The sequence below is a fragment of the Malus sylvestris genome, chromosome 1 (assembly GCF_916048215.2).
Source record: "Malus sylvestris chromosome 1, drMalSylv7.2, whole genome shotgun sequence".
Classification (NCBI taxonomy): Eukaryota; Viridiplantae; Streptophyta; class Magnoliopsida; order Rosales; family Rosaceae; genus Malus; species Malus sylvestris.
In genome coordinates, this window is record NC_062260.1 from 29,521,188 (window position 1) to 29,548,757 (window position 27,570).

Consider the following 27,570-nt stretch of genomic DNA (forward strand, 5'->3'; position numbering starts at 1 on the left):
CATTATTCTTACTCGATTATCTGTGCTTGCAAATTAGACATAAACGAAGTTTAATTAATTATTGAATCATTTGATGTTATGAAAATGAGGATTATATCTTGCTGACGTGAGCTTAAGTTAGTTACGATATTGTTTTTGTTTTTTACCCAACTTCGAGTCATGCTCTTAGTAATAAAGAATACACCGCTTTTGTAAAGAGATTTTTCAATATGTTGGGAACACGGTTTAGTACACTAAGTGTAATTATACAATTAGTCATAAATTTGAAGATAAAAAAATTATTACATTTGACTTACTGATACGTGTTTATGTCACATTAAAAAATTTCTGTGTTTTTATTTTAGTAGTACTTGTACCATCTAAGTTTTTTTTGTCCTTCATACTTTGTCTCTCTTTTCTTACACCATGAATCAAGATTCCTTTCCACCAATATAGGATTCTAACAAATGATTTAAATAAAATTCAAATTGAAGTAAAATATATTATTTTTTATGCATATTCAAATCCCGTCCCGCCGGGATTAAGGTTTTATAATCCGACCTTTCTCACACACCGGGTTGGTTTCTGAAAACCCAGAAAATGCCTTTGACTCCAGAAATTGTCATTTGCTATGCACTTCGTCCAATCCCAGGGTCCTTGTCCGATTTGACCTTTGCAATTAGTCCCGGACAAATATCATCCCGAGCTAAATCCATCTGCTAAACACGACCACACGTCAATTCGGGTTAGTTTGATATTGCTGTGTTTTTTTTTTTTTAATGTTGTGCTGTAAAAATAATTAGTTGTAAAATAAAACAGTTTAGTGTTTAGCAAACTTTTATTGTAAAAATGTTTTTTTGTAGCAGTGTTTAAGTGTTTGGTAAACTTTTATGTAAACTTGATATGACTATGTTAAATGATTAAAATGGTATAATGTTAAATGTGACATAATAATTTATTTTATTTTTATTTATAATTTCATCTTCAATCTTCATCATTTATCTTGATTTTGTTTATTTATTTATAATTTTAGCTTCAATCTCTCTCGTTTATCTTTGTTTTATATTTATTTATATTGTTATCTTCCATCTCCATCTCAAATGGAATTGTGCAATTAAAATGAAACCAAAGCCACCTTCTTCCTCGTGCCCGACTTTACAAAAGAAAAAAAAAAAAAAAATCCGATTTTGACGTCTTCATGTACGCCCGCCTAGCCCCTGCCCGGACTCGCATACCTCCGCCTAGTCCTTCCTAGTCCCGCCCACGCATCCTGCTTTCCGATTTTGTGGTTGATTCAAAAGGGGTAGATTATTCGACGAGACCAGAGGGGCACCTGGGCTTCATTTCCGACGAAGGGAAGGGTGCGCCGCCCCTCCTATCATTCTGTAGCTTAGCCTATGCTCTAGCCCTCTGGATCGCAAGCGTTTCGTCCCTAGAATAGTTCCCATAAAGCAGAAATCTCCAGAAGTTCATCCTCCCCAATAACATAATCGCTAGTGGCCTTAAATTCCTCGCAAAGCCGGACTCGACTCGTCCTCTTGAACAATTGGATTCGAAGATCTGATACGATGAAGGAAGCGAAAAGGAGAAACGAAAAGGGTATGATTGGGTTTAAGAAGGTTTCATTAAACTTTACTGTTCATCCACTTGCTTCGAAAAAATCAGGTTTTGAGAAGCAGCAAAATGCTGCTTCCATTTTTCTGCTTATTTTGGCTGAAGCTTTGAAAAGAAGCACTTATTTTTACATTTACCAAACACATTTTACACTCCAACTTTTTTTTCATAGCTGCTTTTTTTATAATTTCAACTGTGCCAAACTGGTCCTTCATCACACTCTTTATCCGTAATTTCATTGCTTTCCACTCTCCACTCAAATCCCTCTTTTAGTAAATTAGTTTAGTTTAAAATATCGCTTAAACAAAAAAAAAAAAGCCGAGTTCCCAAAGTCCTTTTGGCTTTGGCATCCATAAAGGAAGAACTTTATAATCAAATTCTCAAAAAGTCGTTAAATTTATCATCTGGGATAAGGATTATATGGGTATCGAAGGAGTGGAAGAATCGGGAGGCACGGGGGTGCCCCTATTAAAATTCAGGTACAACTCGCCGTTTGTTCAAGCGAGTCTCATCGGATTGGTCTGTTTCTGCTGCCCTGGCATGTTCAACGCCCTCTCCGGCATGGGCGGTGGAGGCCAGGTCGATCCGACTGCCTCCAACAACGCCTCCACTGCCCTCTTCACCACCTTCGCCATCTTCGGCATCCTCGGCGGCGGCATCTACAACATCCTCGGCCCCCGCCTTGCACTCCTCTCCGCCTGCTCCACCTACGTCCTCTACGCCGGCTCATTCCTCTACTACAACCACCACAAGCACCAGGCCTTCGCTATTGTCGCCGGAGCAATCCTCGGAGTCGGCGCCGGCCTCCTCTGGGCAGGCCAAGGTTCCATCATGACGTCGTACCCTCCCTCGAATCGAAAGGGGACATACATCTCGATTTTCTGGAGCATTTACAATATGGGTGGCGTCATCGGAGGACTAATTCCGTTTGTTCTTAACTACCACCGGAGCCCAGCGGCTTCCGTCAACGATGCAACTTACATTGGGTTCATGATTTTCATGTCCATCGGGACTCTTTTATCCCTCGCTATCCTGCCCCCCAGCAAAATTGTCCGGGATGACGGGACTAAATGTACGGACATTCAGTACTCAAACGTCACAACTGAGGCCATTGAGATTGCCAAGCTGTTCACAAACTGGAAAATGCTTCTTATAATCCCGGCTGCTTGGTCGAGCATTTTTTTCTACACCTACCTATTCAACAACGTCAATAAAGTTATGTTTAATATGAGGACTAGAGGATTGAACAATGTGTTCTACTGGGGAGCGGAGATTTTCGGGTCCATTGGGATTGGATACGTTATGGATTTCAGCTTCAAGAGCAGGAGGACTAGGGGTTTCGTGGGCATTTCGGTTGTTGGTGTCCTCGGGACTGCAATTTGGATTGGCGGACTTGCCAACCAACTCAACTACTCTTGAAGCGATTTGCCTGAGAAGTTGGATTTTAAGGACTCCGGCTCTGCTTTCGCAGGACCGTTCGTGTTGTATTTTAGTTTCGGGTTGCTTGATGCCATATTCCAGAGCATGGTTTTCTGGGTCATTGGAGCCTTGGCTGATAACTCTGAAATTCTAAGCAGGTAATAGAATATTCCTTGCTTCCCAAGTCTTTAACCTTTCAATGATCTTTGTGCGTTTGGGCAATTTTTCGTGCGCAGGACTGGACAATCCAATCCAATCCTGCGCACGAAATGTGGACTTAGTGACATTCACAGAACAATGTGTGATTCTAAAAATTTATTTAATTTTGTGCATGTTTTGTACAGGTATGTTGGATTCTACATGGGAATACAGAGTGCAGGGTCAGCAGTAGCTTGGCAAGTCGATGCGCACAAGGCATCCTTCCTCTCCCAATTGGTTACGAATTTCACGCTTTACACCGTGAGTTATCCGCTGCTGGTGGTTCTGATCTTGCTGGCCGTGAAGGATGAAGGTAAGGCTGATGTGGAGGAATTTACCAAGGGGAAGGTTGCTGAATTTACCGAGGAGAAGTTGCTGAGCCTGCAGCCTCAGAGAAGTGGTCGTAATGATCGTCGGCTTAATTAGCAGATCAAATTAGTCATAAGCCATCCGAATGTTTGTCTTAATTACGTCCATACAATCGAATCTTCACGAATTAGTGTAATGGAAATGCTAGTGTAAATGATGTAGCGCGTTCATATTGTCAAGTATTTTACAGAGTTGTTGACCCTAGAAATTACAAAGCCTACGTGGCGCGCAGGCCGAATATATTCTAAGCTAACTACGTCCTTTGGTGATTGCGGGGCGTGCCAACTCGTCGGCCGAGGCTCGGCCGAGGAGTAAATTTGATGATGCTGCGTTGGGTCGCGCTACTGACTTCTGCGTCTTGCGATTGCGGCCGAGAAAGGAACGCGTCTCGGCCTCTTGGGTTCTCGAGCCTGAAGACAAGGCTGCTATTTCTTACAAAGTTCACGAACCGAATTCGGCTTACAATGTGCCGAATGTAATAACTGTAACACCTCACCTCGCCGAGAAGGCTAAGGAGATGACCTCGACCAACAAGGATTCGAAAACCCTTCTCGACCGAGACTTGGATAGGCAGTCGACCGTTCTCGCCGCAGTGCTGTTGATGCCAACGGAAGATACTGCGAGACCGACCGACTCTACGGTGACAGAGCTATCTATGCCGACTTAAGATGTCACCGGTTGCTTCCACAGTGCTGTTGATGCCAACGGAAGATGTGTCAGCGAAAAAGGAAAAGAAAAAGATCTTAAGTTGTGAGAGTTTGCGCAGGGCAATTTTGTATTGATTTTTGTGGGGCTTTTCCATTGCTGAATGTCTTGTATTTATAGAAGCAGAACACCGAGCCCGAGTTCTAATCCTATTCGAACTAGGTTTCCTTCTCCGGATTAACGTTACCTCAATCAGTCCTACCTCTGCTAGGACTACGAATCTAGTCCTTAACTGAGCCGGATTCGCCTTCTAGTTTTACTGATCTCGTCGAGGGTCCCTATTGTATTAGGACTCGACTTGCACTCTGATTTAACCGATCTAGGCCTAGAAGCCCATGAGCTGAAGCCCCCATGACTTTCTCGCCGTAGTCTTCCCGGGCCGAAAGTGATACCTCCCTCGGCCCAAACTGCTATTTTGGGCCCAAACATTGCCCCCTCGCTTTTGAGGTCCTCGGCCTGAAACCTTCGGCCGAGTTTCGGCCTTGAAGAAGCGAATCTACCACTCAGGATCCCAATACCCGAGTTCCAAGGCGTATTTATTGAACATGTTCGCACGATCTTGATCCTGCTAAACCACTCGCCACGTGGCATCCCCTAACATGGCCAATCCCCGATAATGACGTCTGAAGCGTGCGCCTGCCCGAACCGTCTCGTCATTATGACCACTATCTCAATCCGCGAGCCATTTCATCAGTCCGTAAGTCCTCCTGTCATCGTGCAGGCGTCGAACCGTCTTTCGTCATTAACTTCGCCGTCACACGCGATCGTGCGCCCCCAAAACCTAAAACCGTCGGTCTTCTCAACCGCATTCCCCAAATGCTCATCATGATCAACGATTCCTCCGGTCGATTTTGCCCTTTGTTTTGAATTTCGAACGATTGCTCTTCCTCCCATTACTCTATAAATACCGAAATTTCCTCATTTGTTCTTTACGTTCTCAAACTTCCTGAAATCCCCTACTCTTGCTCTCAAGTGCATTCCTCCATTCCAAGCTTTCGTCCTCAAATCCCCAACCCAAAAAACCTCCTTACGCTGTGCTTTTACAATGGCCTCCTTCATCTCCAAGCTTTCCCGGGAATGCGACCAGCATCAGAAGATCCTTGATCGGAGCTCGATCAAGAATATACGGTTCGAGAACGACATGAGCACCGTCCACCAAATCCTGGGTCCTCTCTTCAAGGCAACAATCCCGCCGACCATCACTGGTCTTCTCCAGGAACACTGCCTTACACCCTTGCTCCAAGGGTTTGAATGGTCGAGATGGGAGGCGGCAAAGCCCCAAGGCTCCTGGCCCTCGACGACCACCACCTGGGCGACCTGGGTTGTCCGAATGGAACGGCTCTTCGGCGAAAAATGGAAAATCCTGGGCATCTACGACGCCATCCTCCTTTCGTCGATGGACATTATCCCTGACAAGGAGCTGCTCCTAGCCGCTCTATGCTTCTGGTGCTCAGCCACCAACACAATGGTCCTTCCCCTTGGTCCCATTGGTCCCACCATCCTGGACATCACCGCCATTTTGGGGACCTCGGCCACCGGGATCCCTATCGACGCGACCCTCTCCGGGCACCCGTCGAATATCGATCTGAAGACGCTCTTCGACCGTCGAGCCTTCGAGACCCTGAATAGTGACGGTCACATCCCGTCGAGGGATGAAATACAGAAGCTCCACAAGAACTTTCTTAACTACAACACCCTCTACCTTCACTTCGCCGGTCGAGGGGAAGAGGACCTGCGAGAAGGAGAGCATGAAGCCTTCCTCTTCTACTGGTACAATAAATACATTTGTTGTACCAAATCAAACAAATGTTTGGTCGAGAATATGCCAGTGGCCGAAGCCCTGGCCAGTGGTCGCGTCCTGGCGCTGAGTTCTAATATTCTTGCCCACCTCTTCCGTTGCCTGGCCGAGGCGACTCTCCACACGGTGGACCCCCACCAGAATGACCCTCTCTGGGTCTTCCAGCTCTGGTTGCAGGTGTACTTCGCCTCCCTTCGGCCGGCTATAGCTGATTTCTCAGCAACAGAGGCTCTTGGTCCTCAGCTAGCCTCCCGACCAACGCCTCCTCATCAGGCCGAAGAGGTGTTTAGGTACCTCTTTGCCATTGACGATCTCACAAGCGACGAATTCCTGATTTGTCGTCGTCGTGATTACCCCCCCTCCATCAAACTGCCTACCTCTACGTGGGCGGCAGATGAGGACGCCGCTCTTCGCCGAACCTGGGGGTCGTTCGTGCTTGCTCGCGACCTTCCTCTCGGCTGCGACGGGAAACGGTCGGGGTGGGAAGTGTACCATCCGAACTTCCTTGCCCGTCAGCTCGGCTATCTTCAGGGCTGTCCCGTCCCCCTTCTCTCTTCCCGCACAGTATTGAGCCGCGGACGCGAGCCTCGCTCTTCAGAGAACGAGTGCAGGACTGCTGCGAAGGAGTTTCAAGAGTACTGCCAAAGATTTCGTCTACGACCGGCCACCCCAGAAACCCATTGCACTGACACCTTCGGTGAGTGGTGGGAAAATTACACTCAAGAGTTCTTCGGTGCGCCGGTCGAGGATGTACTAAACAGGCTCTTCGGTAACCGACCTAAGAAAGCCCCGGCCCCCCATTCTCAAGGTAGTTGTTCAATTCCCCCTTTTTCTTCAACCTTGCCTGTTGTACGCCTTACTGAATTGTCTTTATCCTTTTAGGTAGTCGGCCTTTGAGAAAGACAGAGGTAGTTGCCGCTGCTATGGCCGGGAAAAAATCGGTCGTGGCCAAAAAGGACAAACCTGCTGGTAGGGCCGGGCTGACCAAACGGCCTCGCCAAGAGGCCGGGCCGGCTATCAAGCCTTCCCCGCCTGCCAAGCGGGTAAAGCAACTGGCGAAGAAAGGTGCACGGGAGATCCACGTTATTTCCAGCCACACGACGACTCCCAGTGCTTCCCCTTCTCCCGCCGCCGGCCATTCTGGGGTCAAGAAACAGCCGGCTTCAGCCATAGAGACGATCCCAGCGCGGCCTGCTTCTGTGGCCGGCGAATCAGTCGTACCTCCCTCTGTCGAGAAGGCACCTGTCTCACACCAGGCGGTTCCTACGACCGAGGAAACCTCTCCCAAGAATCCAAAGCCCACGGTCTTCGTGCTGGAAGAGAGTGAGGGGAGCGACGAGGTCCCGCTGGCGCGTCGTCCTCCTACTCGTCAACGAACTCCTCCAGTATCCGAGATGGCGGTTCAACCCGGCCCCTCCTCGGCTAATCGTGGCAAGCACACGGTCGAGGAACCGACCCCGGCGGCCGAACCTCTCGTTCCTTCTCAAGACCAGGACGTCCCTGCCTCCACTGAAGCAGCTGCGCCAATCGGCCCATCGGCAGCCGACCGTGGCAAACGCCTGCTCGAGGAACCCGAGGCCACGGCGGAATCGCCGATCCATCCTCAAGACCAAGGCTTCCACATCCCTCCACAAGAGGTTACCTCGGCTTTTGTAAGTACCTTCGATTTTCCTCCTGATTGCTTTTCTGCTTTAGAATTCTAAACAAGGAAAAACTAAATGTCAGGTGCCTGTACATTCTTTTCACCGTCAATTCTATGCGCCGAAGGGCGTTATCTATATTTCCTGGCCGCCTCAGTGGCCATCAAACGTAGATAACCTCCATCGGCCTCGTGAAGTGAGAAGCAATCTGAGACACTGGGCTCGGCCATTGAGTTCTTTAGGTTCGAGCAACGACCCTGGGGACATGGCCGAAGTCTCCTCTCAGCAGGTTAAAAAACGACACCCTCTTGCTATTCTTGTCATGACTTCCTTTAAGCTTAACCTTGTTTATTCGTGCAGGCTTCATGGGAGGTTGAATTCAAAGCTCTCCTCTCCAGTACGACTGCAGAGTCTGGCCCTTCGGCCGCTCCAACTGAGGCTGCCGACCCAAGCGCCCTAACCCAGTTGCGAGAAGTCCTGTCGCTCTCTTCATCGCAAGTACTTGAGCGCAACGGTCTTGATCTGCTCGGCGTGTGTCTGAACGACCTTGGGGCCGACGGTCGCCTAAGCGGAGATGCCATTGTTCGGGCATCGTCTGCTTTGGAGCGCGTTCGGGAGACATTTGGCATCTTCCAGACTGCTCTGAAGGCCGAACAGGACCTGCAAGCCGCCACGGCCGTTCAAGACACCCTCCGTCCGAAGATTGACGATCTACGGGCAAAAGGAGAAGCGTTAGCCGAGCTCGACCGTCAGATGGCCGAACTAGCAAAACGCCGGTCGGTCATTGCTTCTGAACTTGCGAGGGACTTCGAGTCAGGCGGGAAGGATCGCCTAACTGAGTATGCGGCGGCCAAAAAATGGGTCGAGCGCCTGAGGCTAGACAAAAAGAATCGACAAGCCGAAGTCATCATGGCCGACGTGCGGTGGTTGGAATTGAAAGCTCTGCTCAGCACTCTTCTTCCCTCGTCTCCTTGAATGTATTTAGACCTACTCATTTTTGTAATACCTGTCAATTTTAATGGAATGACTTTTCCTACAACAAACTTTTTATTCACGCATTTCCCATGTGACCGGATAGTATTTCTTCAAGAACTTCCCATTAATTGGTAATTTGTGAACTACTCCAGTCCGGTCTTTAAGATGATACGCCCCTTTACCGTATACCTTATGCACAATGAACGGCCCTTCCCAATTCGGCGACCACTTGCCGAACCTAGGATCTTTTATTCCTACGGGCAACACCGTTTGCCACACCAATTCACCCTCGCCGAACGTTTTCTGTCGTACCCTTTGGTTATAGGCTCGCTCGGCAATCTGTTTCTGTGCCACCAGTAAGTTATAAGCGTCAAGTCGCGCTTCTTCCAAATCTTCTAGTTCCTGTCTCATGGACTGATTATATTCGGCGCTAAACAAACTACTTTGTTCAATTAATCGCAACGAATTTATGCTCAACTCGACTGGTAGCACCGCATCGTGTCCGTAAGTCAATGCGTACGGGGTTGTTGCAGTCGCCGATCGGGACGACGTTCGGTATGCCCATAATGCCTCGTTCAACTTCAAATGCCACATGCCAGGCCTCTCTTTTATTATTTTTTCGAGGATGCCAATCAACACTTTATTACTTGCCTCGGCCTGCCCATTCGCCTGTGGATAATACGGTGTGGACTGTTCCAGCCGAATTTTCAAATTGGCCGTGTATTCCTTAAACCTTTCGGCTGTGAAGATTGTTCCATTGTCGGTTATGATCGTTTCTGGCACACCGAACCGGGTCACAATGTGTTCCTCCACGAAATCGCAAACTTCTTTAGACGTTAATTCGGCATATGATTTTGCTTCGACCCACTTAGTAAAGTAATCAGTTGCGACTATTATCCATGCATGCTTAGCAGCTCCAGAAGTCGGCGTGATTTTGCCGATTACGTCCATGGCCCATCCTCTAAACGGCCACGGCTTAATGACCGAATGTAGCGATTCGGCCGGGACCCTTTGTATAGGCCCATGGATTTGGCACTGCACGCATCCTCGTGCAAACTCGATACAATCTTTCAGTATTCTCGGCCAAAAATAACCGTGTCGTCGGAGTAGCCATCGCATTTTTCGTCCAGACTGGTGAGCTCCGCATACCCCTTCATGAACCTCTGCGATCGCTCGAGCACTCTCTTGAGGGCCGAGGCATAGCAATAACAAACCATCTTCACCCTTTCGGTACAACTCGCTCTGGTACGTGACATAGTTCGTGGCGTGAGCCCGTGTCCTGCGACTGTGTTTTCCGTTAGGATTATCAAGGTACTGCATAATGAGCTTTCTCCAATCATCTGGTACTGCCTCGGCCGCGCAAATTTCTATAGAGTCCTGGTCCTGCCGATCCACCAACGAAGGCAAGGACATGACCCTGGTGCGTATCACATTGTCTCGACGGAGGATTTGCTGATCAACCAAGGCCGGGTATAATTGTTGTAATATTGGTATCTCCCGGCCTAGCTTGCCCCCCAGGAGTTGTGCACCGGAGGCGATTTGAGCCAACTCGTCTGCGTCGGTATTATGAACCCGAGAAATATGCTCGAATGTAATGCCGTCAAAGGACTCGGCCAAATAGCTGGCGATCATGTGGTAAGGCGCCAGAGTACAACTCATGCAGCGAAAAGACCCATTAATTTGGTTAATTACTAATTCAGAATCCCCGCGGACGAGGACACGAGTGGCATGTAGGTCAAGAAGGAGGCCTAGACCAATGACCAGAGCCTCGTACTCGGCCTGATTATTGGTACAGTCAAAATCCAATTTGAGCGAAAAATACCAACGATCGTTGTGAGGAGACTGAATGACGATGCCTGCACCGGCCGAGGACGAAGTACTGGAACCATCGAAATACATCGTCCAATAGTTGTCGCGGGTCACCACCATGCCAATCTCAACATCAGCACCCCCGAAATCATAAGGCGAAGGGTGCTGAGCAAGGAAATCGGCCAACGCCTGTCCCTTCACAGCTTTTTGCGGCACGTATTGCAAACTAAACTCGGACAACGCCATCGTCCATTTCCCAATTCGGCCCTTCACAATTGGCCGGGTAAGCATGTACCGGATAACGTCGGTCTGGGCAATGACTTGGGTGACCGACGGGAGCATGTAATGCCTAAGCTTGGATGCAGCGAAGAACACGGCGAGACAGAGCTTCTCAACGGCGGAATAATTGATCTCCGGAGGACTCAGATTACGGCTGAGGTAGAAGATAGCCTGTTCCCGGCCGGCATCATTGTCTTGCGCGAGGAGGCAACCGATGGACTCGGCGGCCGCCGAGATGTACAGCTTGAGAGGCTTACCGCGCTGAGGAGGGACCAGGACAGGTGGGTTTGTAAGGGAAACCTTGATCTGTGTGAACGCCGCCTGGTACTCCTCATTCCACATGAACTTATCGGAGTCCTTAAGCTTCAAAAGTGTGGAAAAGGCTTTCATTTTACCTGCCGAATTAGCAATAAATCGGCGTAAAAAATTGATCTGGCCGAGTAAGGACTGTAATTGTTTCTTCGTTGTTGGGGGTGGGGCGGTGATGATTGCGCGTGCCTTGTTCTCATCGACTTCAATCCCACGATGATGTACGAGGAAACCAAGAAAATTCCCGGCCGATACACCGAAGGCACACTTGGCAGGATTCATCTTGAGGTTGTGCTGACGCATACGGAGAAAAGCCTGTCGGAGATCGTCCAGATGTGTCTGTCGGCGTTTAGATTTGACGACAACATCGTCGATATAAACTTCGACGATGGTGCCAATTAAATCATGGAAGATGGTGTTCATCGCCCGTTGGTACGTGGCGCCGGCATTCTTGAGGCCGAATGGCATGACAACCCATTCGTAAGTGCCGAGTGCCCCCGGGCACCGGAAAGCAGTTTTGTGCACATCGGCTTCGGCAATAAATATTTGGTTATAGCCGGCATGTCCATCCAGAAAAGATAAGATCGCATGATTCGCCGCGGCATCGATTAACAGATCTGAAATCGGCATTGTATACTCATCTTTGGGCGTTGCCAGATTCAGATTGCGAAAATTGGTACAGATGCGCAGTGCACCACTTTTCTTTAATACAGGAACAATATTCGCCAACCATTCGACATATCGAGCTGTCCGAATGAACCCGGCTTTCAAAAGCCGAACTAATTCGTCCTTAACACTGAGTTGTACTTCGGTCGAGAATCGACGAGGTGGCTGACGGAAAGGCTTGAATCCGGGCTTAATACGTAATTCATGCTCGACCAAAGCACGATCTAAGCCGGGCATTTCATGATAACTCCAAGCAAAACAATCTTTGAATTCCGTAAGCAAAGCCCGCAACTCGTCCTTCATTTGTTGAGGAAGTAACGCACTAATAAACAAAAGTCGTGGGTCATCGGCCGTCCCAACATTAATTTCTTCCAAAGGGTCCTTGACAAGGGGCCGATGATCTTCGAGTTTGGCCGGGGCGGCTCGAATTTTATCAAAAGATAATACAGGCCCATTATCTCCCTCAGCAAGGAACTCGACGAGGTTGACACCCGAATTTGGTTGTTTGGATATCGTATACCAATGGGCCAGCAGTCGTTCCATAGTAGATGAAACCGCGGCCCTACGTGCTTCCCGATCGGCGTCAAACATCGGGTTCGGGGAGAAAGTTAGCTAATCCGAGTCTCGCCGAATCCTGCTGGACAGTCTCGGCGCCAACCTCGATAGCTTTCTGAACGGAAATCCGAGTCGGCCGTCCTTCTTCATTGAAGCCTTGCAACGTAATATAGCCGACGTGATCGTCATAATACCGTGCTTGAATCATGTTGGCTTCGAAGGGCTGGCTATCGGCCGGATGAACAGTGACCGATTTGCCGTCCCAAAAGACAAGCACTTGGTACAATGAGGAAGGAATACAGCTGGTTTGATGAATCCAATCTCGGCCGAGCAATGCATTATACTCGGTTTTGGAATCAACCACAAAAAAGGCGGTCATATGGGTGCGACCGGCAATATTCACAGTTAACGGAAGCACACCTTTGGTGTGGGACTTGTCGCCGACAAAACTGCTCATTGTGATCCCTGACGGAATAAGTTCGTCATTGGAACGGCGTAAGGCCTTCATGATGTTCAGGGGCATGATATTGATAGTAGCTCCACAATCGACAAAAACCTTAGAAACCGGATATCCCTCGATGTGTGCCGTTACATACAATGGCTTTAAATGGTGAAGCTTGGCCGATGATAAACGAGGGAACAATTCGGCCAAAGCGGCCTTTAGGCTATCATTTCTTGCTGTTGACTCGCCTTCAGCAATCGATATAAAATCAACATGACCAGGTTCCTCGACAACCACATCTCCATCGAGGAAATTTGGTTGAGCCGTGCTTGATTGAAAATCGGCAGGTAATACATGAACCATACTAATTTCCATATTATCCAGGACGGACGGGCCTATCTGGTCGAGACCCTCCTCGTTCGGTTGGTTAGCGACTACGGACTTGGTTGTCGTCAGAGTCGGACAACGAGATTCTTCCGTCCCTTCAACAATGTCACCCGGCGGAGCTGCTTCGGCCACTTGTTGGCTCCGCGTGACCGCCTCAGGTAAGGTCGAGATTGACAATGAGCTTGGGGTCAAGTCCTGAACCTGCTCCTGGTAGTGTAGCCGAGCATCCCTAGTGTCGAGATAAGCATCAAGACGGGCAATACGGGCGATTTCATCGGTCGTAAGGCCGAAGAGAGAAACTGCTGAAAATACTTCAAAGTGATACCGTAAATACTGAAGGTCCTCTAGCGAGAAAGGAAGGTCAGCGACATCGATATCGGTATACGGGTCAACTTCAAATCCAAAGACACGAGCTTCTCGTATGTGCTGGAACCTTGCTTTCAATCCTGGATCTGAGGTCTTCTGGATGATCCGCTCAGCATCCGGACAAGCCAAGACAAGATCAATGGTGTCCTGACATGCCTTCGGCAAACCATACAAATCGTTGGCCGAATGTTCCTTATGAAATTCTCGCATATATTCCAAAGACTCCCCAAGGAACGGGGGGTGCAAATTCCGTCGAATTTTGACCAAAGGCTCTTGGATAGCTATCGGGGATAATTTACTTTCGGCCTTTTGCCTGAAATGTTCAACACGTGCCTTCATTTCCCCTGGTCGAATGAGAAGTTTGATCCGCTTATCGGCTTCTTCAAACATGGTCTCGACGTCTTGACCGACCAGCCGTTTTCCCTGAGCCAACTCTGTCATAATTGGTGGAGGTGGTCGCTTTTCATTAGTGGCAACTGTATCCTTCGGTCGCCACTTAGGGGCCGAAGTTTCTTGGGCTGCTTGTCGGCGAGCCATGCAATCCATCCGTTGATGCCGGCGTTTCTGAGATTTGGACAACGCGGTATAGACGCCCTTCGAAGAATGGTACGTATACCAACGTTGATCTCTAGGCTCAGGAGGCTTGAAGGTCTTTTGACTCCGTGATGATCCTGAACTGCTAGAATTACGCTTATAGTAATCATCGTCATAAAATGAAGCATCAAAATCGAGGCGCCGCCTGACCGGGGGTGTCTCTTCCATCCGTACTTTAGGACCGAGCCTCCCAAAAACCCCATGATGTTGGTCTTCATTGGCTACCTTTTGCCGAGTTACGGCCACGGGTTGCGAAGAAGGTTTCTCTTCTGGTTCACTGTCGACCTTCGCTTTACATTTCCTGCACAGAACCGCTGTCCCACTATCTTCATCGGCGCTATACTCCGTCAAAGATTTGACAATAGCGGGCCCCGTTAAGGCCGCAGATAGTTTATTTGAACGCGAATCGACCATGAACCGTGGCCGAACATTCTGACTCCGCGGGCGTTGTGTCTCAACCACTTCAGCCTTGCCTTTCCCTTTGTCCTTGGGTAGGTATGCGTCGACCATATTTACTGTTGCCGTGGGGAACGGATCAGTATCAACACTCATCCTCTTCTCGGGGAACTTCAGTTTGCCATTATCAATCCAGCTTTGGACGTTATCACGAAATACGACGCAATTGTTTGTCGTGTGTTTGCTCGAATTGTGGTATTTGCAATACACCTTTCCTTTAAGCTCCTCGGCCTTAGGAATGTTATGACCAGGCCGAAGCTTAATGATTCTTGCTGATAACAGTTGGTCAAAAATTGCGTCAGCCTTGGTAATATCAAAAGTATAAACCTTTGACGGTTTCGATGTTCCTTCAGTGGCCGAGCGACTTTTGGCTTCTCTAGAATCAACCTGAGTTAATGCCTTGCAAATGTATGGTTTATCTATTACTATCTCAGCCGCATCCACACTAACACATTCATCCTCGGTTGATGCATAATTGACAGTAGGGTTCTTGTAAATCGTTCCCCGAGTTGGAGTCTTCGAAGTCTTTTCCTCGCGGAGCAAATAATCGTACTGCTCGACATGCTGGGCCAATTCGTACATGTCCCGAAAATTTGCCCCCAAGAATTTCTTTTTGTATTCGACGTCAAGACCATTCAAAGCAAGTCTGACAAATTCGACTTCGGGTAAGGGCACTCGGCACCAATTCCTAGCCGATTTAAACCTAGTAAGATAATCCATTGGTGACTCATCAGACGCTTGAGCCATCCGTGCCAATGAAGAAACTGACATCTCCATCCCCGGCCGATAAAATTGCTCGTGGAACTTCTCGACCAACTCCTCCCAGTTTTGGACGGAATTAGGCGGGAGATTGATGTACCAGGCAAATGCCGAGCCGGTCAATGAAAAATTGAACAGCCGTAACTTGTGGAAATCACTATTCACATCTCCACATTGCGCGGTGAAACGAGCCACGTGCTCCAACGAAGACAGGGACGATTCACCAGCAAAAAGACTAAAATCTGGGATCTTGAAGCCCTTCGGGTATCCAAACGTCTCAACGTAAGCTGGGTATGGATGAATAAACTTGGGAAACTTCGGCCCTTTCTTCATAGCGGAGTCGATCATCCGCTGAACTTCGGTCATATCAACAGATGCTGCTTCGACCCTTTGGTCGGTCCCGTCTGACCTACTGTTCGACCCTCCTCCCTTCTCTAAGTTAATTGTTTTGAGCGGGGCAAGAATAGGCCCGGCCGGTACAATCGGTGCCGGATTGTTTTCTGGTAAGCAAGTTTGGCGAAGATCGAAAGGCCTGCTGCCACCAACTTGGCTAACCAGCATTTCGAGCAGTTTGGTTTGCCGATCATTGGCACTGAGTATCGCGTCCTGCAGCTTGTCAATGCCTCGACTGAACGTCTGCTCGACTGACCGAGACTGCTCGTCCAGTCGCTTTCGGATGAATGACCTCGTTGGTGGGTCTGTTCCTTCACCACCATCCTCATCACATTCCTCTATTATCCCTTCATTGAGAACGCATGTGTTTCTGTTTGGGATCTCTAAACCACGGAGTTGACCGCCGAGATTAAGTTCTCTCTCTCGGCGAGTCGCGCTCGTGGACTCAGGTGTCCCAACGCTAAGGGGATTCTGCGCCTGTGGCACACTCTGTCCTATGCTCTGACTCGGTAAATCGGCTGTCGACTTTCCCATAGCTGTTTTTTTTTTTACCGATCGTGTTTCAATTGGCATGAACTTCGTAGTTTAGCACTGGGTCCCACTGGGCGTGCCAAAATGTTGACCCTAGAAATTACAAAGCCTACGTGGCGCGCAGGCCGAATATATTCTAAGCTAACTACGTCCTTTGGTGATTGCGGGGCGTGCCAACTCGTCGGCCGAGGCTCGGCCGAGGAGTAAATTTGATGATGCTGCGTTGGGTCGCGCTACTGACTTCTGCGTCTTGCGATTGCGGCCGAGAAAGGAACGCGTCTCGGCCTCTTGGGTTCTCGAGCCTGAAGACAAGGCTGCTATTTCTTACAAAGTTCACGAACCGAATTCGGCTTACAATGTGCCGAATGTAATAACTGTAACACCTCACCTCGCCGAGAAGGCTAAGGAGATGACCTCGACCAACAAGGATTCGAAAACCCTTCTCGACCGAGACTTGGATAGGCAGTCGACCGTTCTCGCCGCAGTGCTGTTGATGCCAACGGAAGATACTGCGAGACCGACCGACTCTACGGTGACAGAGCTATCTATGCCGACTTAAGATGTCACCGGTTGCTTCCACAGTGCTGTTGATGCCAACGGAAGATGTGTCAGCGAAAAAGGAAAAGAAAAAGATCTCAAGTTGTGAGAGTTTGCGCAGGGCAATTTTGTATTGATTTTTGTGGGGCTTTTCCATTGCTGAATGTCTTGTATTTATAGAAGCAGAACACCGAGCCCGAGTTCTAATCCTATTCGAACTAGGTTTCCTTCTCCGGATTAACGTTACCTCAATCAGTCCTACCTCTGCTAGGACTACGAATCTAGTCCTTAACTGAGCCGGATTCGCCTTCTAGTTTTACTGATCTCGTCGAGGGTCCCTATTGTATTAGGACTCGACTTGCACTCTGATTTAACCGATCTAGGCCTAGAAGCCCATGAGCTGAAGCCCCCATGACTTTCTCGCCGTAGTCTTCCCGGGCCGAAAGTGATACCTCCCTCGGCCCAAACTGCTATTTTGGGCCCAAACAAGAGTAATCAAAGTTCATGTTTTGATAAAATGTCTGAATGACTAGTTCTTGACCACGATTGTCCATTATATTCATGCATGCTTGGAAGGAATACTGAGAGAGTCTTCTACTCATCGAGGAACCTTCATGTCAAACCCTAGCTAGTGATAGAGCCAGATGATATTTGACGTGATTTTCCTATGATCTCTCGAGCCTTGAGTATTTACAAATGCTTGGTTAACAATCCTTCCACCCTTGGACCAACTGGAGGCACGCACAGTGATGATGCTTCCTCAGAAGGATCTCATCATGGTGTTTGAATGATCGAGGAAACAACTAAGCAAGATAATGCAAAGGAATCATGGTTTTTGCTTCAGAACCGCAAGAAAGGAGCATAGAGTTTGATATCTCATAGTTGTTTGCCAATTCAATCAGTTATTGGGTTCTTTCGCACCAGACATTTTTCATCGGATGATGTTTTCGTTGTTGTTTTAGCCAGAAGGTAAGACGTGTCCACACAATATGAGCAGTAGATCAGGTTTCCTTTGGCCCGTTGGATTTCGGTGGCCACCCTACTCGTAGTGTGTATTTGCTGGTATGTGATTGAGTTGGGCTGTCTAAATCCTAATTAGTGTTTTTTATGACATGTTAAAAGCCTTCTGGAGTTTTAACCACTCGAGCAAGGCTCGAGCAGTCCTTGTGAGGCCTCGGTGGGGGTCCGAGTACCGCTTGAAGGGGCCTCGACAGGACTCAAGCATTGCTCTAGATTATCTTGACGGGTTTTCGTCATATTGTTAAACGTCTTTTAGTAAGGAAGCGTCGTAATCGTGGAGCAATAATGTGTTTGACTTTCGGATACATGGTCCGAGATTTCGATTTGATACTTGATGTGTTCGTTGGATCTTGTTGCAGATTAGGATCTACTTCCAAAAACTACAGTAGAAAATGGTGTAGAGCCAAAGTCTATAATCTTGAAACGTAGGTCATCCCTTTATCCTTTCCACAACCCTATTGCTGGTGGTCCGTTCTTGGACCACCATAAGTACCGATGAAAAGTCAATCACGTCTTGTTAAAATTTTCACAATTGATTTGGAATATTAATATAGTGATATTCTCGGCATATGTAACGTTTAAGTCATCATGATATTGTGTCTGTATCTTAAGTCAGTCGCACAACAGTAATAATTGAACTCTGAACAAGATTATAAAAGTTGCTTGAGTAATGAACTTATTAAACAAAAACTCATTCATTTAGGAGACCGAGTTTACAATTGTCGAATGTTTTTTTTTTTTCCACAAACCAACAAAAACAATATCTTCCTCTCAAGAACGCTCGATAACTTCCTATTGAAATGAGTTTTTAATCCTTTTATTTTCTTTAAAATGAGACTAATTAGTGGTTTCGTCATGACAATTTACTTTTTTATAGACCGAAAAAATCCACAGAATATATTGAAATGAGTTTTTGGTCGATCAGGAATTGCAGCCGCCCGACTTGCCGTTTAATGAGCTAATAATGCCAAAATGCTTTAACGTCACTTGGTGCGCTTGCGTTTGAAGAGTTTGTCGATGTCAACAGCAAACTTAGACTTTTCTGTGAAGTATGCCAAACAAGTTGAAAACAACATATAGCCACTCTTAATTTACAATTTCTCCCTCACGCTTGGGAAGGAAAATACAATTACTTGATTATCTGCGCCTGCATAATCATATTAGACAAACCAAGTTTAATTAGTTACTGAATTATTTGATGTTACGGAAAACAGAAGATTATACGTTGTAGACGTGAGCTTAAGTTGGTTAACATATTGTTTCCATTTTTTACTCAACTTCAAGTCATGCTCTTAATAATAAACAATACATCGTTATTATGGGGAGATTTTTCAGTTGTCGGAAACACGACCTGGTACACTAATAAAATAAAATTGTACCTAATATTTTATCCGTACGTCTTTATTTCTTTAACGCTCATACCATCGAAGTTGTTTTCGATCTTCACACTTTATCTCTCTTTTCTTGGACCCTGAATCAAGGACGGTTTGGCATGGACATATACTCATATGCCCATTCCAACTTGGGAATTGAAATACAAGATTCCCTTCCACCCCTAATCTAACGAATGATTAAAAATTTGAAACTGTGATTTTTTTATGCATATTCATATCCCATCCCGTCAGGATTAGGGATTTATAATCTGACTTTTCTCAGCATCATTCTCACACGCCCCGCTGGACTCTGAAAACCCAGACAAAGCCTGGACTCCATAAATTGTCATTTGCTATGCATTCTTTGTCCAATCCAAGGGTCCTTGTCCGTTTTGGCCCTTGCAATTGGTCCCGGACTATATCGTCCCGAGCTAAATCCTTCTGCTAATCACAACCACATATGTCAGTTCATCCTTTCTATTCTCCACTCAAATCCCCGTAAATTAGATTAGTTTAGAATATCGCTCGAGAAAAAGTTCGGATCCCAGTTCCATTTGGCATTCAAAGGGAGGAACTTTGTGATTAAAATCACACAGAAGTCGTAAAATTTATCACCTGGGATTCGATGGTTTCCGAAGGAGTGGAAGAATCGGGAGGCACGGAGGTGCCCCAGTCGAAATTCAGGTACAACTCGCCGTTTGTCCAAGTGAGTTTGATCGGATTGGTCTGTTTCTGCTGCCCTGGCATGTTCATGGCCCTCGCTGGCATGGGCGGCGGAGGCCAGGTCGACCCGACTGCCTCCAACAACGCCTCCACCGCCCTCTATACCACCTTCGCCGTCTTCGGAATTCTCGGCGGCGGCATCTACAACATCCTCGGCCCCCGCCTCACTCTCCTCTCCGCCTGCCCCACCTACGTCCTCTACGCCGGCTCATTCCTCTACTACAACCACCACAAGCACCAGGCTTTCGCTATTGTCGCCGGAGTAATCCTCGGAATCGGCGCCGGCCTCCTCTGGGCATGCCAAGGCGCCATCATGACGTCATACCCTCCCCCGAACCGAAAGGGGACATACATCTCGATTTTCTGGAGCATTTTCAACATGGGTGGCGTCATCGGTGGACTAATTCCCTTCGTTCTTAATTACCACCGGAGCGAAGCGGCTTCCGTCAACGATGCAACTTACATTGGGATAATGATTTTCATGTCCATCGGGACTCTTTTATCCCTCTCTATCCTGCCCGCCAGCAAAGTTGTCCGGGACGACGGGACTAAATGTACGGACATTCAGTACTCAAATGTCACAACTGAGGCCATTGAGATTGCCAAGCTGTTTACGAATTGGAAAATGCTTCTTATAATCCCGGCTGCTTGGTCGGGCAATTTTTTCTACACCTACCAGTTCAACAACGTCAACCAAATTATGTTTAATCTGAGGACGAGAGGATTGAACAATGTGTTCTACTGGGGAGCGCAGATGTTGGGGTCCATCGGGATTGGATACGTTATGGATTTCAGCTTCAAGAGCAGGAGGACGAGGGGTTTCGCTGGCATTTCAGTAGTTGGTGTTCTCGGGACTACAATTTGGATTGGCGGACTTGTCAACCAGCTCAACTACTCTCGCAGTGATTTGCCTGAGAAGTTGGATTTTAAGGACTCCGGCTCTGCTTTCGCAGGACCCTTCGTGTTGTATTTTAGTTTCGGACTGCTTGATGCCATGTTCCAGAGCATGATTTACTGGGTCATTGGAGCCTTGGCTGATAACTCTGAAATTCTAAGCAGGTAACAGGATATTCCTTGCTTCTCAACTTTTTCATTTCTCAATGATCTTCGTGCGTTTAGGCAATTTTTCGTGCGCAGGCGTGGACAATCCAATCCAATCATGCGCACGAAATGTGGCCTTAGTTACAGTCACAGAACAAAGAGTGATGCTAAAAACTCATATTTTTGTGCATGTTTTGTACAGGTATGTTGGATTCTACAAAGGAATACAGAGTGCAGGGGCAGCAGTTGCTTGGCAAGTCGATACGCTCAAGGCATCCTTCCTCTCCCAATTGGTTACCAATTTCGCGCTCAACACCGTCAGTTATCCGCTGCTGCTGGTTCTGATCTTGCTGGCTGTGAAGGATGAAGGTAAGGCTGATGTGGAGGAATTTACCAAGGAGAAGGTTGCTGAGCCTGCAGCCTCAGAGAAGTGATCATAATGATCGTCGGCTTAATTAGCAGATCAAATTAGTCATAAGCTCTGAATATTTGATTTATTAATTACGTTCATACAATCGAATCTTCACGAATTAGTGTAAATTATGTACCATGTTCAAATTGTCAAGTATTTTACTGAGTAAATGTTGCAATGGACGAGGTACTATATTGAAATAAAATAGTAGATGAGGTATGAAAGTGAAATGTTTTAAAGATGTTGTATAGAGTTGTAATAGACTTTAAACTTGAGGGGTAACTATGTAATTTACCCTAATAAATAATACACCGTTATTGTGGGAAGATTTTTTCAGTACGTCGAAAATCCGGCCTGGTACACCAAATATAATAATATAATTAGTTAAAAATTGAAAATAAATTTTCAACCAATTATATTATAACCAATTATATTATTACACTTGTGTACCGAACGTGTTCCAAATACATTGAAAAATTTACCGCCACTTTAGCATAACGTCCCAATAAGTTAGAAGTATATGTAATATTTTATCCGCGCGTCTTTATTTCTTTAACGCTTATAGTTATACCCAAGGAAGAAAATATCGGTAATATCGGAAATATCGGTAGTCCGAAAACACGGAAATATCGATGGAAATATCGGGATAATATCGATATCGATAAAAATTACATGGAAACCACGGAAATTGTAAGAAAAACTTGGAAATTTTTAATGAAACTTTGTAGGATGTTTATTTAGTCAATTATCTATTAGTTTATCACAAAAAATTGGAAGGAAATGCATTGCATGATGGATTTAACTTATTTAAGTTGATTATATAGCGAGCTGGCAAACATTGTGAGTGTAGAAAATATGTAGTAATTAATGAAAGAAGTTTAAACACACCATAATCATTTATATATAATTAATTAGTACAATATTTGGAGGTTTTATTTAGGATATTAAAAAAAAAAAAAGGGAAGTGAATAAAATGATGAAGAATAATGTGCCGAATTTGACAATTTAAATTTCTTACACATAAGCATGCGTCTAGGCGTTGAAGTTCCAAATTATAGTATATCAATTAACGATTGAAAATCAATACATTGAATAAGATTAAACTTTAATTTGGATGCCGATTATGTTTTTTCAACTTGATATAAAGTAAAAGTATTGAATTTTGGAAGCTAGGAGTGTGTCAATTGAATTTTGGCTGACGTGCAAGGTATCAATCTCTTCGTCTCTTCGAGGGCTACAACTTTCCTTTTTGTTTCACTCAATTTCGTTGCGTATTGAAAAAGTTATACTCATTTGAATCTTACCCAGTTTCCGGCGACCTCAGTAGATTTCGAGGCAATTTCCGGCCAAAACACAACGAGTCAGACGTCGTGTGAGGTACCATTCTCTTCGTCTCTTCGAGGGCTACAACTTTCCTTTTTGTTTCACTCAATTTCGTTGCGTATTGAAAAAGTTATACTCATTTGAATCTTACCCAGTTTCCGACGACCTCAGCGACCTCAGTGACTTTCGAGGAATTTTCCGGCCAAACCACTACGATTCAGACATCGTGTGAGGTACCATTCTCTTAGTCTCTTCGAGGGCTACAACTTTTCTTTTTGTTTCACTCAATTTCGTTGCGTATTGAAAAAGTTATACTCATTTGAATCTTACCCAGTTTCCGACGACCTCAGCGACCTCAGTGACTTTCGAGGAATTTTCCGGCCAAACCACTACGATTCAGACATCATGTGAGGTACCATTCTCTTCGTCTCTTCGAGGGATACAACTTTTGTTTTTTTCTTGCTTGATTTCGTTGAGTTTTGACAAAGTTATGGCCGTTTAAAGTGGGTGTAAAATTTCGGCCGAAATTTTGATTTTTTCCCCCATTGGGCGAGTCCCACATCGCCCATGCAAGGAAGTGAGCAATGAATTTTTCCTATAAAACTCACACTCCCCTGATGAGATAACCAAAACTTGTTTGGCTTTTGGGCCATGATCAAGTTAACTATGTGTTGAGTTTTCTCAACATATTTAAGTATGTTTTTAATAAAATATCGCGATATTATCAATAATTTTGAAAATATTGTGATATTATCGATAATATAGTGATATTTTGACGAAAATAGGTTAGATAGTTACAAAAATATCGGAATTTCAAAAAAACGATAATATCGGTGATATTTCGCCGATATTATTGATTTTTTCCTCCTTGGTTATACCATCTAAGTTGTTTTCGCTCTTCACTCTTTGTCTCTCTTTCCGTGGACCATGAATCAAGGACAGTTTGGCATGGACATATACAGTATACTCATATACCCATCCCACTAGGGAATTAAAATACAAGATTCCTTTCCACCTATTATCTAACGAATGATTGAAATTTTGAAATTGACTGAATTTTTTATGGATTTAACTTCGCTGCGGCTTTCATCCAATTTCAATTGGATGTGTACCAGTTTTGATTAAAAAAATTAAAATTTGAACACGTGTTCAGTCGAAATTGGATGTGAGCAGCTGCTGAATCTGCAGCAGCCAAATCCAGTTTTTTTTTATTTTTTTTATGCGTATTCATATCCCGTCCCGTCGGGATTAAGGATTTATAATCCGACTTTTCTCAGCATCATTCTCGCACGCCCCGCTGGACTCTGAAAACCCAGACAAAGCCTGCCTCCAGAAATTGTCATTTGCTTTGCATTCTTTGTCCAATCCAAGGGTCCTTGTCCGTTTTGACCCTTGCAATTAGTCGCGGACTATATCGTCCCGAGCTAAATCCTTCTGCTAATCACAACCACATATGTCAGTTCATCCTTCCCATAAATTAGATTAGTTTAGAATATCGCTCGAGAAAAAGTTCGGATCCCAGTTCCATTTGGCATTCAAAGGGAGGAACTTTGTCATTAAAATCACACAAAAGTCGTAAAATTTATCACCTGGGATTCGATGGTTTCCGAAGGAGTGGAAGAATCGGGAGGCACGGAGGTGCCCCAGTCGAAATTCAGGTACAACTCGCCGTTTGTCCAAGTGAGTTTGATCGGATTGGTCTGTTTCTGCTGCCCTGGCATGTTCAACGCCCTCTCCGGCATGGGCGGCGGAGGCCAGGTCGATCCGACCGCCGCTAACAACGCCTCCACCGCCCTCTATACCACCTTCGCCGTCTTCGGTATCCTCGGTGGCGGCATCTACAACATCCTCGGCCCCCGCCTCACTCTCCTCTCCGCCTGCTCCACCTACGTTCTCTACGCCGGCTCATTCCTCTACTACAACCACCACAAACACCAGGCTTTCGCTATTGTCGCCGGAGCAATCCTCGGAATCGGCGCCGGCCTCCTCTGGGCCGGCCAAGGTGCCATCATGACGTCATACCCTCCCCCAAACCGAAAGGGGACATACATCTCGATTTTCTGGAGCATTTTCAACATGGGTGGCGTCATCGGTGGACTAATTCCCTTCGTTCTTAATTACCACCGGAGTGAAGCGGCTTCCGTCAACGATGCAACTTACATTGGGTTCATGATTTTCATGTCCATTGGGACTCTTTTATCCCTCGCTATCCTGCCCCCCAGCAAAGTTGTCCGGGACGACGGGACTAAATGTACGGACATTCAGTACTCAAATGTTACGACTGAGGCCATTGAGATTGCCAAGCTGTTTACAAATTGGAAAATGCTTCTTATAATCCCGGCTTCTTGGTCGAGCAATTTTTTCTACACCTACCAATTCAACAACGTCAATCAAATTATGTTTAATCTGAGGACTAGAGGATTGAACAATGTGTTCTACTGGGGAGCGCAGATGTTGGGGTCCGTCGGGATTGGATACGTTATGGATTTCAGCTTCAAGAGCAGGAGGACGAGGGGTTTCGCTGGCATTTCAGTAGTTGGTGTTCTCGGGACTACAATATGGATTGGCGGACTTGTCAACCAGCTCAACTACTCTCGCAGTGATTTGCCTGAGAAGTTGGATTTTAAGGACTCCGGCTCTGCTTTTGCAGGACCCTTCGTGTTGTATTTTAGTTTCGGACTGCTTGATGCCATGTTCCAGAGCATGGTTTACTGGGTCATTGGAGCCTTGGCTGATAACTCTGAAATTCTAAGCAGGTAACAGGATATTCCTTGCTTCTCAACTTTTTCATTTCTCAATGATCTTCGTGCGTTTAGGCAATTTTTCGTGCGCAGGCGTGGACAATCCAATCCAATCCAATCATGCGCATGAAATGTGGCCTTAGTTACAGTCACAGAACAAAGTGTGATGCTAAAAACTCATATTTTTGTTCATGTTTTGTACAGGTATGTTGGATTCTACAAGGGAATACAGAGTGCAGGGGCAGCAGTTGCTTGGCAAGTCGATACACGCAAGGCATCCTTCCTCTCCCAATTGGTTACCAATTTCGCGCTCAACACCGTCAGTTATCCGCTGCTGCTGGTTCTGATCTTGCTGGCTGTGAAGGATGAAGGTAAGGCTGATGTGGAGGAATTTACCAAGGAGAAGGTTGCTGAGCCTGCAGCCTCAGAGAAGTGATCATAATGATCGTCGGCCTAATTAGCAGATCAAATTAGTCATAAGCCATCTGAATATTTGATTTAATTACATTCATACAATCGAATCTTCACGAATTAGTGTAAATTATGTACCATGTTCAAATTGTCAAGTATTTTACTGAGTAATCAAAGTTCACGTTTTGATAAAATGTTGGAATGATTAGTTCCTGACCACAGGCTTGCTTCTTTCATGCTTAGAAATTCAATGATCTCCAGTTTTCAAACAGGCTCGGGCTCCTAAGGCTAAGGGAATGAATATTGGCATAGGTCAGTTGCCCAGTTGCACCCTGAGTTTGAATCCGACTCTTCATAGAAAGGAAATGGTGGTTGTAATTAACATTATCTGCGACAAATTTTATTCTTAAAACATAGATGGTTAATATATGATTCTGGCATATACATATAGATTAATTAAAATACAGGATTTTCACTACTTTTGGAGTCCCAAAAATTCATCAGATACAAAGTGCGCCAATATCCATCGTCAACACTGTGTTGTTGCACTTCATGGCTTTAGGGTTCTTGTTTTTTGGGATACATTAATTAATGCATAGCTGGATTGGAAACGCGTGCGATGCGATTAAACAGTGACAAGAGGTGCATCTTTAGATTTTAGCCTTGTCCTCTGAGGCGACAGGAGATGCTGCCTTTGCTACATCCCCCTCTGTTGCCTTTGGTTTGATATCCGCCGCTGGCTTCTCTTCTTTTGCCTTCGGTGCAGGCTCCTCCACCAGCTCTTTCTCCTTGGTCTCCTTCACAGCCTCAACGAGATTGATCTCTGCTAATTGCTTGACAGCAACTTCCGCTTCCTCTTTTGGCTTCTCGGTTGCTACCACCTCAGCCTCTGCCGCAACAGCAGGGACAACAGCAGGTGCAGCCGCAGCCTCAGCTTCCTCTTCCTTTGGCTTTGAGAGGTCTATCAATGGTGCTTCATTGGTGGTCTCCTCTTGTTTTGCAGCCTCGGTGGTAGTGGCAGTGGTGGTAGTAGTAGTGGCCTCACCCTCCTGAGCACCATCAGCCTTCTTGGGGCTGGTGGTCTCGCTGGGGAGGGTCTCTGGGCGAGGGGTGTCGAACTCCTTTGGCTTGCTCGCACAGCCTCCCATGATTTGATTGGGTCGATGGGATGAGTGAGCGAGTCTCTGGAGTTGGACGCCGGGGTCCTGGATTAGGTATTTATCAAAGGAGAGGAGGGTGGTGTTTGAGGCTGAGGGAAAATGTTTTAGGACAGAAAGGGTTCATATAGTGGAAGATGGGTCTTATGTTTAGGAGAAATCGTTGGTCATCAGCCTGGCAATTACCTGCAACTTGGTACCAACATTCTCTTCTATATAAATATTCCATGACTTTTTCAAACCCGACAACTCCATTTCTCTGTCTTCTCCGATTTTCTTGCTGGGAAATTAGAGGATGGTGGTCTTCCAGTTCGTTAATACCGTTGGTTGTTTTCCAATTTTGTGCGGCTGCCCCCTTCACCAAGTGTCCCTTGTTCCAACATTTTAGATCAACGACGCCTCCAAAAACAAAACCAATTAACCACTAAACTGAAATTATTAAGAAAATTACTTGATATATATACATCTCTAATAAAGATATGTATAAACATGTTTTGTCTTTACCGGAAGAATGTCTACTTGAGGATGTAAATGTGTAAATTTGGTCTCATCATATTGAAAAAAATATTTGTAAATATACATATGACCG

General features: G+C 46.1%; 3 protein-coding genes, 1 long non-coding RNA gene and 1 pseudogene across 4 annotated transcripts; 4 read left to right on the forward strand and 1 right to left on the reverse strand.

The window, feature by feature from the left end:
* The first annotated feature begins 1,108 nt into the window (after positions 1–1,108).
* Positions 1,109–3,778, forward strand: LOC126615315 (UNC93-like protein 1; annotated as a pseudogene).
* Positions 3,779–19,293: 15,515 nt separating this feature from the next.
* On the forward strand, positions 19,294–21,675 carry LOC126615393 (UNC93-like protein 1). Its single transcript, XM_050283239.1, has 2 exons — positions 19,294–20,955; positions 21,140–21,675. The coding sequence occupies exons 1-2, from the start codon at positions 19,799–19,801 to the stop codon at positions 21,369–21,371; spliced, it is 1,389 nt and encodes a 462-aa protein (XP_050139196.1). The 5' UTR covers positions 19,294–19,798; the 3' UTR covers positions 21,372–21,675.
* Positions 21,676–21,925: 250 nt separating this feature from the next.
* On the forward strand, positions 21,926–23,051 carry LOC126616239 (uncharacterized). The gene is made up of 3 exons (XR_007621081.1): positions 21,926–22,726; positions 22,828–22,905; positions 23,007–23,051. It is a non-coding gene; the product is annotated as an uncharacterized LOC126616239 (long non-coding RNA).
* An 847-nt stretch (positions 23,052–23,898) lies between these two features.
* Positions 23,899–26,018, forward strand: LOC126615470 (UNC93-like protein 1). The gene is made up of 2 exons (XM_050283311.1): positions 23,899–25,428; positions 25,618–26,018. Exons 1-2 carry the CDS (start codon positions 24,272–24,274, stop codon positions 25,847–25,849), a joined length of 1,389 nt encoding a protein of 462 aa, XP_050139268.1. The 5' UTR covers positions 23,899–24,271; the 3' UTR covers positions 25,850–26,018.
* A 456-nt stretch (positions 26,019–26,474) lies between these two features.
* On the reverse strand, positions 26,475–27,236 carry LOC126615505 (uncharacterized). Its single transcript, XM_050283325.1, has 2 exons — positions 27,168–27,236; positions 26,475–27,029 (listed from the first exon to the last, which is right to left on the reverse strand). Exons 1-2 carry the CDS (start codon positions 27,234–27,236, stop codon positions 26,475–26,477), a joined length of 624 nt encoding a protein of 207 aa, XP_050139282.1.
* Positions 27,237–27,570: the final 334 nt, after the last annotated feature.